General features: G+C 35.6%; 1 protein-coding gene across 1 annotated transcript in view; it reads left to right on the plus strand.

Moving 5' to 3' along the window:
* The first annotated feature begins 1,055 nt into the window (after positions 1–1,055).
* The window catches only part of LOC126889768 (myrosinase 1-like), a 54,059-nt gene continuing 41,546 nt past the window's right edge, over positions 1,056–13,568 (plus strand). Inside the window, exons 1-2 of the mRNA XM_050658359.1 lie at positions 1,056–1,132; positions 10,084–10,356. Of these exons, the coding sequence (XP_050514316.1) occupies positions 1,071–1,132; positions 10,084–10,356 (335 nt within the window). The 5' untranslated portion in view covers positions 1,056–1,070. The remainder of the gene's footprint in view (positions 1,133–10,083; positions 10,357–13,568) is intronic.

Consider the following 13,568-nt stretch of genomic DNA (forward strand, 5'->3'; position numbering starts at 1 on the left):
TACAAACTCCAAGCTTTCTTGTTGTGTCTTCATATAACGGGTAAATGATTTTGATTTAATCCTGTAATAGGGCTTGGGTTTTTGGACAAATTAGAAGTGGTTTTAGCTTAAAATCACCAGTGACATTTGCACCAAGTAGCAAAGTTTGGTGCAAATCACCAGTGACATTTGCACCAAGTAGCAAAGTAGCAGATTTTTCGGTTTTTGAAATGTACGTGCGATCAGGCATTTACTTCCAACAAAGTCCTGTTTTTTCTACGTTAAACACTTGTTCAGGTTTATAACCACCTTTTTCTATAATTCCCTTTAAAATGTTAAAATATATTTCCTAGGTGCGGCCTCATCTCATTCTATTTTCAAATTATGCATAAACAAGTGGAAATAGAAAAGAGTGTGCATCGGGATTGCGTTTGCTCGAGAATAACAACACGGGGCCATTATAGCGAAACATTTTAGGCCGTAAATCGAAACCGTGCCGTAATTGAACAGGGCCGTTATAGCGAAATGCCGTATACAGAGCGGCCGTATAGTGAGGTATAGGTATATTATAAATAGCTAAACTAAATATGTATGTATTAGTGGCTGCAATGAAAATTAGACGCCTACAGTGGGAAGGACATCTGGCTGGCTTGTAAATGAAACCTACTCTGCAAGACCAATGATGTGATGGGCAGATAGTGGAAGAAGGGCGGAAAATCGGTGTGACAAACTGTGATATATCCATATAAATTCTTCTTCTTCTTCAGTTTATTGGTTTCCACCTACTTGGGTATTTGTCCACCTCATCGTCGCGAAATAAGGGAAAAATTCCTTATTCACTTAGAATTTTTTCGTGACATATCCATATCAATATTGCCTTGAACTATTCTATAATTATTATTATTATATTATATTATTGGTTTTGAAATAAAAACATCCACTTATATTATACATTTTTACGAAGTTAAAATAATTATTAGCAAATTATCAATTATGACAGACTTCGTTATCTCACAGTTCAATTGGCATGTAGGTAGTAGTATAAAAGAACTTCCAAAACAGTTATCCTCATAGTACTCGTAAAGTTGAAGATGATAAGCCTAAAACATTTGAAATCGCTTGGCTACGTGATATATCTTTGTGTAATATTCAGGTAAGTTTTCAACATCACATTATTGAAAAGACACACCGTGTCTTTTTACAATTCTGATGGACAAACTCAACGGTTTCTTATGGATTTTTGGCTGATGATTACGAATTTTGAGGGTGGATTTCGATCCGAGTGGTCAAAAAATTGTTATAAACAATTTAATTGTGTATAAGGCTCTGGCTTATAAACTAAAAGAGATAAAAAAACGTTTCAAATAAAATTGGTTTCTTAATAAAAAACGAAGAAAAAAACGTTTACTAAACTTAAATCCAACAATTAGAACTCAAGATATTGTAAAATTAGTGTACAACAAATTGAAAATTGCAAAATAAGTATTTTTCGAAGCTTTATCGATGGTAACTCGTCTTCTACGTATGCAAATGAGCCTTAGCTTAATTAATAGGCTTTCAAACAAAGTTTATTAAATTACTTTATCTTCATTTGTTTTAATGTGATACCAGTTTGAAGTTATAATTTTTTTAAAAAATTGTACATTAATTTGTTTATAAGGGTTTCAAGCAAATTTGAGCTGTAAGCATTTATACTTTAATTAACAATAATGATAGAAGAACTCAAAAGAGACATTTTAAGCTTATGAAAATGTTCGTAAGTTTATTTTTGACCAAGGTAACGATATTTTAATAGCGCGCTCTGAGGCCCAAGATCGGCTCACAGCGTAAAGGTTCACACGCTAACTTCTCGATGCAAATTATAATTTGTATGTATCTTCATTACGTTATCTTCATTTTTCATTTTTGAAGATCATAGTAAAATTTTATCATATAATTCTTATATGTAATTAAATCATCATACTGTACTTGTACCTCGTATCACCTTTCATTCTATTTACTTTGTGTTCTATTTTTTGTACTACATGAGAAAAAAACATTAAAAACTAATATTTCAAAAATATATATATATATTTTTATATATATGTATACAGTGGAACCTCGATAAGTCGGATTAATCGGGACTGCGGCCGATCCGGGTTATCGAAAATCCGGGTTAGCAAGAGAATATGATAAAAGTTAATAAAATACGGCATACTTACAGATAAACTCCATTATAATTGCAACAACATGAAATACATATGCACAGTACATCTAAATTACATACAGTTGTATACAGTATTGTTTATTTCTTGGTAAAAAACTCAGTCAAAGTGAAAAAATGTTTGTTGTATCTGATGAAAATCGGTCCGGGTTAGCCGGACTTTCGGGTTATCGGATTCCGACATATCGGGGTTACACTGTAACCAAAAAATAAGATGATATTATTTATTAATACTATTTTTACAAACATTTTCTTTCATACATCTGCATCGAGATATACAGGGAATCTCAGCTTTTTACATCTGCATAAGTTCTTAGAGCAATTTTTACAGACACATGGTGGTACTAAATTTGATCTTGAAGACATTAATTATTCCTTTTGAGTTCTTCGACTATTATTGTTAATTACAATCAGTTTGTAGCAAACGTTGAACATACACGTCCCAGTAACATTAAAAGCTTCTGGAGGTTCGTAAATTCTAAAAGGAACAATAAAAGCATTCCGAACAATATAAACCATAAAGGCCAAACCAGTTCCGATGGTCCTACCATAGCCAAGATGTTTGCTCAGTACTTTGCTGCAGTATGGTGAGCACGAATGTCCTATTCCAAATAGTGCAAGGGCTAACACTAGTTTCAACATTGCTGGTTGTGACTTACCTATTTCAGAGGTATCTACCAAAAATTATCTCAGCTAAATATACATAAGGGTCCAGGGCCTGATGGAATCCCACCCAAGTTACTGAAATACTATAGTTTTAATCTTGCTCGTACCTTATTCTTTATTTTTCAAAAATCATTACAAACGAGGGAATTTCCTTCCGTTTGGAAAGTTAGTTTTATATCACCGATATTCAAGAATGGCGATAGAATCAGGGTTCAAAGCTACATACCTATTAGTATCCTTAATACTATACCTAAACTATTCGAGAGTTTAATATGTCACAAAATTAAGCCTACTATACAAAACGTAATAATTGAACAACAGTATTGTTGTAAAAACAGCAGTTAAAGTAATTCGCATTTTTTGTAAATCCCTCTTGTAAATCTGTTGGGACAATCTGTATTGTGTTTAAAAGATTTAATTCTCTAAAATCTTAAGTGTTAGCGTTGTGTGTTTTATAAAATAGACATATTATGGTTGCATGTTTATCGTCTTCGGGGTAAGCAGGTCACTTTGCCAAAGAAGTGTAACATGTGCGTGGCCCTTTTCAGGCAGAATAGTCAAAGATAATAATGCAGTGATTTGAATAGAATTTCGGCAGTCCCTTCTCAGCGTCCAAAGCGATTAGTTCTTTTCTCTGTTGTTCTCTCGCTCGTAATAACTCCCTAAGCTAAATTTTAAGACGGTACTTAATGTGTATAATAAAGACCCTTTTTATCTCTTTCGCTACTAAGACAATTTATCGTTAAGACGCTTATTTGTCAAACTCGTTGTTTTTAATAAATGTTTTTGTCGCTTATCACTTTTATTTCTCGTGTGCACAACCCTTCCTATCGTGTTAATTATTAACTTTAAAACCAGACCAAATTAAATATTAGAACCAGTTCTCCTAATACTTCACTGTTTTGTTTATATCGAAGGACGGGACATGTGTATTGTCCAAAAATATTTACGTATGTCCAATTAGGCAAAAAGAAATAATTAAACCCTTTTTTCCACGGTGGGGTGAGATTCAATAAAAACTCACATCAAGTATGGTTTTGTTATGGGGAGATCATCTGAAATGAACTTGTTAAATTATACCTCCTTCTTAAATGAAGCCTTGCAAAGCAAACAACAGGTAGATGCGATTTATACAGATTTTTCCAAGACATTTGATAGGGTCAACTATACGTTATTGTTACATAAGATCGAACAGTTGGGTTTCTCTGATCCTCTGCTTAGTTGGATTCGAAATTATCTATTAGATAAAAGGCAGATAGTCCGTATTAAGAATTATTTCTCTAATGAAATTATAGTTAAATCGGGGGTACCTCAAGGCTCCTACTTAGGACCTATCTTAAAAAAAACTAAGTTTTCAATCTAATAGCACATAAAACAGCATCCAAAAATGCTATTCTACATCCTACCAGACTGAAAACAATGGGAACCTTCTCTGGTAACACCTCCGAGGCTTCTACAATTTGCAAGCCATAACGGATGCTGAGACTAAGGAAGATAAGGGAATTTTACAATTTATAATTCACGTCCCATCTGCTCAGCGCGGTAAAGTTCCAACGAGAATGGTTCCCTTCGTACTCCAATCGGAGTAAACATGTAAATCAAAAATGAATATCCATTTTCAATTTCGTTGCAACACGAAACTACAGCCGCATCATTATTCCAGTTCAATCAGAGAGTGCAGCAAGCACTTCTACCGGTTTCGAAACTTATTAGTCTCTCATCAGGAGGCACATACGCTGCTCTCTCTGACCCAACTAGGACAAACCCCGGCGTGCAGTCACGGATTGCAACGAACGAAATGGCAGGGATGCCCTAGCGGCTACTGCTATAAAAAAACTAAGTTTTCAATCTAATAGCACATAAAACAACATCCAAAAATGCTATTCTACATCCTACCAGACTGAAAACAATGGGAACCTTCTCTGGTAACACCTCCGAGGCTTCTACAATTTGCATCTTCCTTAGTCTCAGCATCCGTTATGGCTTGTAAATTGTAGAAGCCTCGGAGGTGTTACCAGAGAAAGTTCCCATTGTTTTCAGTCAGGTAGGATGTAGAATAGCATTTTTGGATGTTGTTTTATGTGCTATTAGATTGAAAACTTAGTTTTTTGATAGCAGTAGCCGCTAGGGCATCGCTGCCATTTCGTTCGTTGCAATCCGTGACTGCACGCCGGGGTTTGTCCTAGTTGGATCAGAGAGAGCAGCATAGCACTCTCTGATTGAACTGGAATTATGATGCGGCTGTAGTTTCGTGTTGCAACGAAATTAAAAATGGATATTCATTTTGGAACTATCTTTTTTAATTTATTTATAAATGACATAAATAAAAGTTTCATTTTTCTCAATTTCTTCTATTTGCTGATGACCTTAAATTATTTCACATAATTACCTCTGATTTGGATCGCTACAATTTGCAATCAGATCTTAAAAATCTTGTGGAATGGTGCTCAATTTTTCTCGACTGAGAAACTTTGAGAATAATTCTTACTATATACGCGACACTAGGTTACAATTAGTTGACTCAGTTATAGATCTGGGTGTTATTCTTGACACTTACTTGAATTTCAACCTGCACCAATACCTCACTAATAGAGTGGGTCGTTTTTATACTTTTTTTTTTTAATTTCAAGATGCCTGTAGTTCAAAAAGTTGCTGTTGGTAAAATTATCTTGTACACATTTTTTTAAATTTTTTTGGTCACTATTTGAGGCCCCCGCCAGCCCCCTCAAAAAACAAAAAATATTAAATCAACAAATTAATTTCCCTGTATTATGAAATAATGCAATATTGTTCTCTTATTACCTAAAAAAAAATATTTTTAATTTTTAGATATATTTAGGCCCCCCGCCAGCGCTTAAAGCTTGTTATGCAAGGGGAGCTATACTATAATATAATAAAATATTGAATGGGTTGCATATGTGAGTCCATATTAAATATAGTAATGAAAAAAAATTTTTTATAATATAATAGTATATTATATCATATCGCTCTCATAGTAATGAGTGAGGCTGCATACATGGAACTAATGCTTCCGTGTGTGCAGGCTCACTCATTACTATAGTCAGCGATATGATATACTATAATATACAGGGTGTCCCGGAAAATAGTGCGTTCCTTTAAGGTATGGAGAGAATACACAATTTGGAACAAAAAAGTCCTATACCATTTTTTTCTAAAGTTAACCGTTTCCAAAAAAAAGTTAACATTGTTTTCCATATACCTGTATTTTAATGTTTGGAAATTTTAATAAACTGGCAACATCGTACGCACTACGGAATAATAACATAATAAGAGCTCGTTTGTGATTGTGATTAACACTATTTAAAATAATCCAACCTAATAGTAGGTAATACTTATGTATTTACTATTTGTTTACTAAAATTATTTTCTTTTGAAATGTATTGAAATACCTATTGCATAATTTTAAACGAATTACACATCTTTTAACATAAAAACACAGCTTTTAACTGAACTAATATTATGTATTTAGTAAGGTTTAAATGGGTTGAATGCTGAGTATTGCTGAGGGCTTTAACTGAATTACATAGTTTTAATAAAAAAAAGACTAAGTTTTCACTCTAGTGGCACATAGCATATCCCACCAGAATGAAAACAATGGGAACCTTCTCTGGTTACACCTCCGAGGCTTCTACAATTTGCAAGCCATACGGATGCTGAGACTAAGGAAGATGAGGGAATTCTACAATTTACAATTCACGTCCCATCTGCTCAGCGGGGTAAAGTTCCAACGAGACTGGTTCCCTTCATACTCCACACAGAGTAAATGTAAATAAAAAATGAATAACCAGCATCCGTATGGCTTGCAAATTGTAGAAGCCTCGGAGGTGTAACCAGAGAAGGTTCCCATTGTTTTCATTCTGGTGGGATATGCTATGTGCCATTAGAGTGAAAACTTAGTCTTTTGCTAGCAGTTGCCGCTAGGGCATCTATGCCATTTCGTTCGTTGCAATTCGGGACTGCACGCTGGGGTTTGTTTTGGTTGGATCAGGGAGAGCAGCATATGTGCCTCCTGATGAGAGACTAATAAGTTTCGAAACCGGTAGAGGTGCTTGCAGCACTCTCTGATTGGACTGGAATATGGTTCAGCTGTATTTTCGTTTTGCAACGAAATTGAAAATGGTTATTCATTTTTTATTTACATTTACTCTGTGTGGAGTATGAAGGGAACCAGTCTCGTTGGAACTTTACCCCGCTGAGCAGATGGGACGTGAATTGTAAATTGTAGAATTCCCTCATCTTCCTTAGTCTCAGCATCCGTATGGCTTGCAAATTGTAGAAGCCTCGGAGGTGTAACCAGAGAAGGTTCCCATTGTTTTCATTCTGGTGGGATATGCTATGTGCCATTAGAGTGAAAACTTAGTCTTTTGCTAGCAGTTGCCGCTAGGGCATCTATGCCATTTCGTTCGTTGCAATTCGGGACTGCACGCTGGGGTTTGTTTTGGTTGGATCAGGGAGAGCAGCATATGTGCCTCCTGATGAGAGACTAATAAGTTTCGAAACCGGTAGAGGTGCTTGCAGCACTCTCTGATTGGACTGGAATATGGTTCAGCTGTATTTTCGTTTTGCAACGAAATTGAAAATGGTTATTCATTTTTTATTTACATTTACTCTGTGTGGAGTATGAAGGGAACCAGTCTCGTTGGAACTTTACCCCGCTGAGCAGATGGGACGTGAATTGTAAATTGTAGAATTCCCTCATCTTCCTTAGTCTCAGCATCCGTATGGCTTGCAAATTGTAGAAGCCTCGGAGGTGTAACCAGAGAAGGTTCCCATTGTTTTCATTCTGGTGGGATATGCTATGTGCCATTAGAGTGAAAACTTAGTCTTTTGCTAGCAGTTGCCGCTAGGGCATCTATGCCATTTCGTTCGTTGCAATTCGGGACTGCACGCTGGGGTTTGTTTTGGTTGGATCAGGGAGAGCAGCATATGTGCCTCCTGATGAGAGACTAATAAGTTTCGAAACAGGTAGAGGTGCTTGCAGCACTCTCTGATTGGACTGGAATATGGTTCAACTGTATTTTCGTTTTGCAACGAAATTGAAAATGGTTATTCATTTTTTATAGTTTTAATAGTTTACAGTGGAACTTAAATACACCAGATAATGTCTCAGTAATTTGTTTACTTGTGAACTGAAATAACTAAGTTGTACTTACTTGAAAATAATTATTATACCGAATAGATGTTTCAAGTAACCTTTCACAAACACCATTCATAGGTAATAACATAATAGGTAATACACTCACTATTCGAAAACATTTTCGGAATTGACACTAAACAGGATTCTTTAGAACCTGTTTACTATCTATCTTCTATCTATTTATTTACATGGGACTGTCTATGCTTAAATTTGCGTACCGCACATAGTTATCAGATTTAAATTTGCCTACCAAAATACATTTTAATTTTTTGGTCAAACGGTTGCATTTAGAAAAAAATGTTATGAGAGTTTTTTGTTCTACATGGTGCCTTCTACCTATACCTTTAAGGAACGCACTATTTTCCGGGACACCCTGTATGTACATATTATTATAGCTCCCCGTACGTGACAAGCTTTGGCTAAAAACAATCAAGTACTTTTCCACTTTGGAGCAGCTCTTCGCTTATTTTGTGGTTTAAAATATACAAAATAACCTAGAACTCACCACGGGGAGGTAGCTGCTATCGAGTTCCATCCCTGCCCACCCATCCACCCAACCATATGAGCAATTTTTAATTTCCTACTTCATAGTCTGATTTGCTATTAAACTTTGGCATGTTGCTTCTAGACACTGTAGATGTACGTATCCAACCAATCTTCTTCTGGATAACTACCAGTTTTAATAAATTCTTAAATGTCTTCACCAGCTTTTAGTTCGTCACTTAAATATCTGGAATATTCAGTTAGCTTCCAAAGGTGAAGAGTTCCAAATGTACACACTGCTACAGTTTTTATTAAAAACCAAACCTTAGCAAATATACTTGCAGAATATACTCTGTTAAAATTTTTAAACTAGGCGGCGGATTCTTTACTGCAATGTAAGCCCTCAAGATACGATTCGCTGTAGTTAGCCATCTTCCATGAGATAATTTGCCAGGAGGGTTATTCGCTAAATTGTTTGGACAGTTTTCGGAAGATATGGCAGTGCACATCTGGTATAAATATTTTTGATTGCTGTTTAGTTCTTTTAAATTTACCTCAGGCAACTCAACTTTGAATTTTTCGTAGCACACAACACACAACAGGTAATCGCTCATAAGTTTCAATAAGTTTGCCGATAGAACACGAGAATGATAGAGGTCCTGTGGTATTTTTGTCCAGATATCTAACCAAATATCGCAGTGGCAATTCGTTTGTATGTAGTTGACATATTTTCCATTGCAAGGGTCGTTTATGACGTACTCGCAATTCCATAAAATGTATTACACCGCCGTGGGGCCCAGTGTTAACGACGGTACCACCGCAGCCAACAGCAGTCAACTTGCTAATTGACACCTGATTTTCTGTTAAATAGTTAAAAATCGTTGATGCTATGGTCTTTGCAGTACCATTTTGAGGTGTTACGTGCCCTATATAGTCGCTACCAGGCTCCTTCAATAACACTTGATGTTCTTCGACAGTGGTTTTTCTAGATGACGATTCTCCCTGTTCTTGAATGTAAAGGGTTTGATTTTTGCGACCATCAAAATAGAGAGCTTGCAGACTAGCATCATCCTTGTTTTTTTTTTTTGTAAATCAAGTCGTTGCCTTTTTCTTTGTCGATCTAATTTAGACTTGTCTATTACATAGACTTGCCATTTTTGGATATCAATCCAATATCTTCAAGAACTGCACTAGCGATCATTGCTCCTTTTCTACTCGATAATCCAGTTCGGTCTATTGCAGTCAAAGGTAGGCGGTGTAGTCGTAGAGTGCTGAGGGGTATTAGGGGTCCTTCTGGACCTGGACAAATTTACCTGCCGGTGGGGCTTAAGGTTGTTTAAATTAAATAAGTATTTTTTAAGTGCATTTGAAGGTATTTTTAGTCGTTTGAAGCAACAGGTTTCATTGATGTAAGAATTAAATTTTTAATTTTTTTAGGGGTCGGGCGGGGGGGGGGGGGGCTAAATATTAAAATAAAAAAAATAAAAATATCACTATTCATTCTAGACCATTTGGCAACTTTCTTCACTACAGGCATAAAAAAATTAGAGAACCGATCCACCCTATTCACTAATTTTATTATTTGTATTTACAGTCTCGTGGCTGCAGGAAGGAAATATAATAGAAAATTCCCAGATGACTTCCAATTTGGCGCAGCTACTGCAGCATACCAAATTGAAGGTGCTTGGAATATAGATGGAAAAGGGGAAAGCATTTGGGATACTTTCGTTCACAGAGTACCCTCCCCAATTGTAAATGGAGATACTGGAGATATTGCATGCGATAGTTATCACAAATACAAAGAGGATGTCAGACTTGCTGCCGAACTTGGTACCAAACTGTATAGATTTTCGGTATCGTGGTCAAGGTACCCTATTTTCTAATTACATCGTTCATTATCATCATTCAGCCAATTGTATATATTGCTGGACATAGGCCTCCTTCAGTTTCTTCAGAGATTCTTTACATTGCGCTGCATTAGTAATAATACATACTTACTTTGGTTTTTCTGTCAAATAAATTACTTATTGAGTTTTTGGTATACAGTGATGAGTGCGCTAATAACTGCCAAAATAACAGAAAATACGGAAACCATAATACGTTGTGAAATACAAAGATATGAAACTAGTAGAGGTAGGAAATTATCAACAGAAACCTATAAATTTACATTGTATTTAATAGTTTTTCACCTTTAGACGTATCGGAGGAGTTTGACATCTGCCAATGTGACAGAAGAATTTTTTAAAATTCTCTTCGTCCAAAGGTGGGACAATATAATGTAAATTTATAGGAGTCCATTCATTAACGGAAGAATTTTGCAAAAATTCTACATTTTAAAGAACCGCTTGAATTGTCATGCAATTTGGCATACATTATATCTAACATGTCAAAGAAAAAAGTGATATTGTGCCGATGTGTGCTTTTGCCCTGGGGGGTGTTTCGCCACTTCTCGGGGGTGAAAAATTATACGCTCAAAATAAGTCCGAAAATGGAAAAACTGGCTTGTTCTAAGCAACTTTTATTCTAGAGCGGTTTTTCATTAATGTTCATTTTTAAACAAAAAAAACCCAAGTTTGTAGACGCTCTATCGCAAATATGTAACTCTAGCTGTAACTAATTAAGTATTTTATAGAACAAAATTAACGCAGCCAAAATATAGTTATAGATTATAAAACACCAATAAGATGCTTAAAGACATTACAATCTGATCAAATAATGTGATCAATGAGCAACTTATTTCTAACCTAAATTACTACTAAAAACTTAAGACTAAGGACAAACTCAATAGTACCCCTTAGGTTATGTTAATATATCGCACAAATTTTAACTTGTACCATCACTTGCATCGTGCACTATTTTTCACTTCGCTAACTCGAAAGGTTTCTTCCTCTTGAGACTTCTAGCTAGATCCGTGTTGTCGAGGAGCTGGATGGCCTCAACATTGACGTGTTGAAGAAGTCGTTGTTCGTGACTCTTGGCAAATTTTTCTATGGTCTTGTTAACAGTATCCATGTCTAGGTCCCTATGGAGGTCACTGTTCCTATAGTAACATGGAGCGTTGACAATGTTCCTTAGCACTTTGTTTTGAAATCGTTGAATGATGTTTAAATTAGTATTACTAGCGCAGCCCCATAGCTGGATGCCATATGTCCATATAGGTTTTATAATCTGTTTATACAAAAGTATTTTATTGTAGATCGAGAGAGTGGATTGTCTTCCCAATAACCATACATTTTTTTATACCTCATGTTAAGCTGTTCTCGTTTCTTTTTAACATGGGCCCTCCAGCGTAGCCTAGCGTCTAGTGTAATACCCAAATATTTTGCGGTATCGGCGTATGGTATCTGGGTAATATTTACGTTAACAGGAATGTATTGTTTTTTCTTGTTTGTAAAATTTATATGTACTGACCTCATTTCGTTTAATTTAATTCGCCAGCGTTTAGTCCACTTGTTAAGTCTGTTAACACATATTTGTAGTTTTCTTGCTGCTTCTTCATGGTCTTCACCTACGGCTAAAACGGCAGTGTCATCAGCAAAGGTAGCTATTGTGTTATGATCTACTTCAGGGATGTCACTAGTGTATAATAGGTATAGGACCGGTCCTATCACACTACCTTGTGGTACACCTGCATTGATTTCCTTTAGTTTCGAGTAGGCTTCTTCTTGTTTAACCCTAAAAACTCTCTCTGATAGATAAGATTCCAGTAATTCTGTGTATCGTCTTGGAAAAATCCTGCTTAATTTGTATTTAATCCCTTCGTGCCATACCTTATTAAAAGCTTGCGCCACGTCGAGGAAGACAGCGGAGCAAACTTTCTTTCCTTCCAGCGACCTCTCTAGTACATCCCATATTCTATGGACTTGGTCGATAGTTGAATGACTTTCTCGAAACCCAAACTGGTGTGATGGAATTAGAGCCTTGGCATCTATAAGAGGTTTCAACCTTTTCAGCAAAAGCTTCTCGTCCAGCTTTGAAATTACGGGTAGTAATGAAATCGGTCTGTACGATGATACTGTATTTGGTTGTTTTCCAGGTTTAAGGATCATTATGACCTCAGCCACTTTCCATATCTTGGGAATATATCTTAATCTGAACGAGTCATTTATAAGATATGTCAGTTTTACTATGGCTTTTCTAGGAAGTTGTTTTAGGATTTCCCCAGTAATTAAGTCAAACCCAGGTGCTTTCCTGGGATTGATGTTTGATTTAATTTCGTCGACCACTTCTTTTAGAGTGACTAGTTTAATTTCACCTTCTTCCTGTGTGATATTTTCCCATTGTAGTGTGTTATCACCTTCATTTGGTTGGAATGTTTCTTCGAGATATTCAGCAAATTTATTAGCCTTCTCTAAATTGCTTTTTGCCCAGCTTCCATCTGTATTTCTTAGTGGAGGATTTTGCATTATCGGTCGTTTTAATTTCTTAGTAGCTCTCCAGAGGGAATACTCAGTTGTGCTATCATTTGTCAATTCTCTTAGATAGTTACTAATTGATTCGTTATTATTTTTTCTAATTTCTCTTTTAAGCTGTTGTGTAGCATTATTTAGTTTTGTTTTATCAGATGGAGCTCTAGAGCATTGCCAGATTCTTCTGAGTTTTCTTTTCTTTTCTATTAGCTTTCTAATTTCTTTAGGGTAATTATTACCTCTAACTCTATGAATCAGTTCAGGTGATTTATTCCAAGCGGCTTGTTGAACTTGTTTAACAAAACATTCCGTTTCTTCATCAAGTTCATAATAGATTATATAAAAAAAAATTAAAAATGGTGTAGGCATGTATTAGGTCTCTAAAATTAGTAGTAGCTCAGTTGTAGCTGATGAAAAATTGATTCATATCCGTCAAATTCCAAATCGAATATTTCAACGTGAGATAAGAAAATGGAGCACTTTTTCAGAAAAACTCCTTACAACATTTTTAAAGTGTCTTAAAAAAGTTTTATTTCTGTTTTTACAAAAGCTTTAGCATCCAAAGTAAAAAAGTTATGCTCAAAATAAAGTTTCTACCTTTTTTTTTGTAAAAAAAAATCGTGAAAATCACCCCAAAATTAACACCCCAAATGAAATTAATCGTTATCGC

The sequence above is a fragment of the Diabrotica virgifera genome, chromosome 8, assembly GCF_917563875.1.
Source record: "Diabrotica virgifera virgifera chromosome 8, PGI_DIABVI_V3a".
Lineage (NCBI taxonomy): Eukaryota > Metazoa > Arthropoda > Insecta > Coleoptera > Chrysomelidae > Diabrotica > Diabrotica virgifera.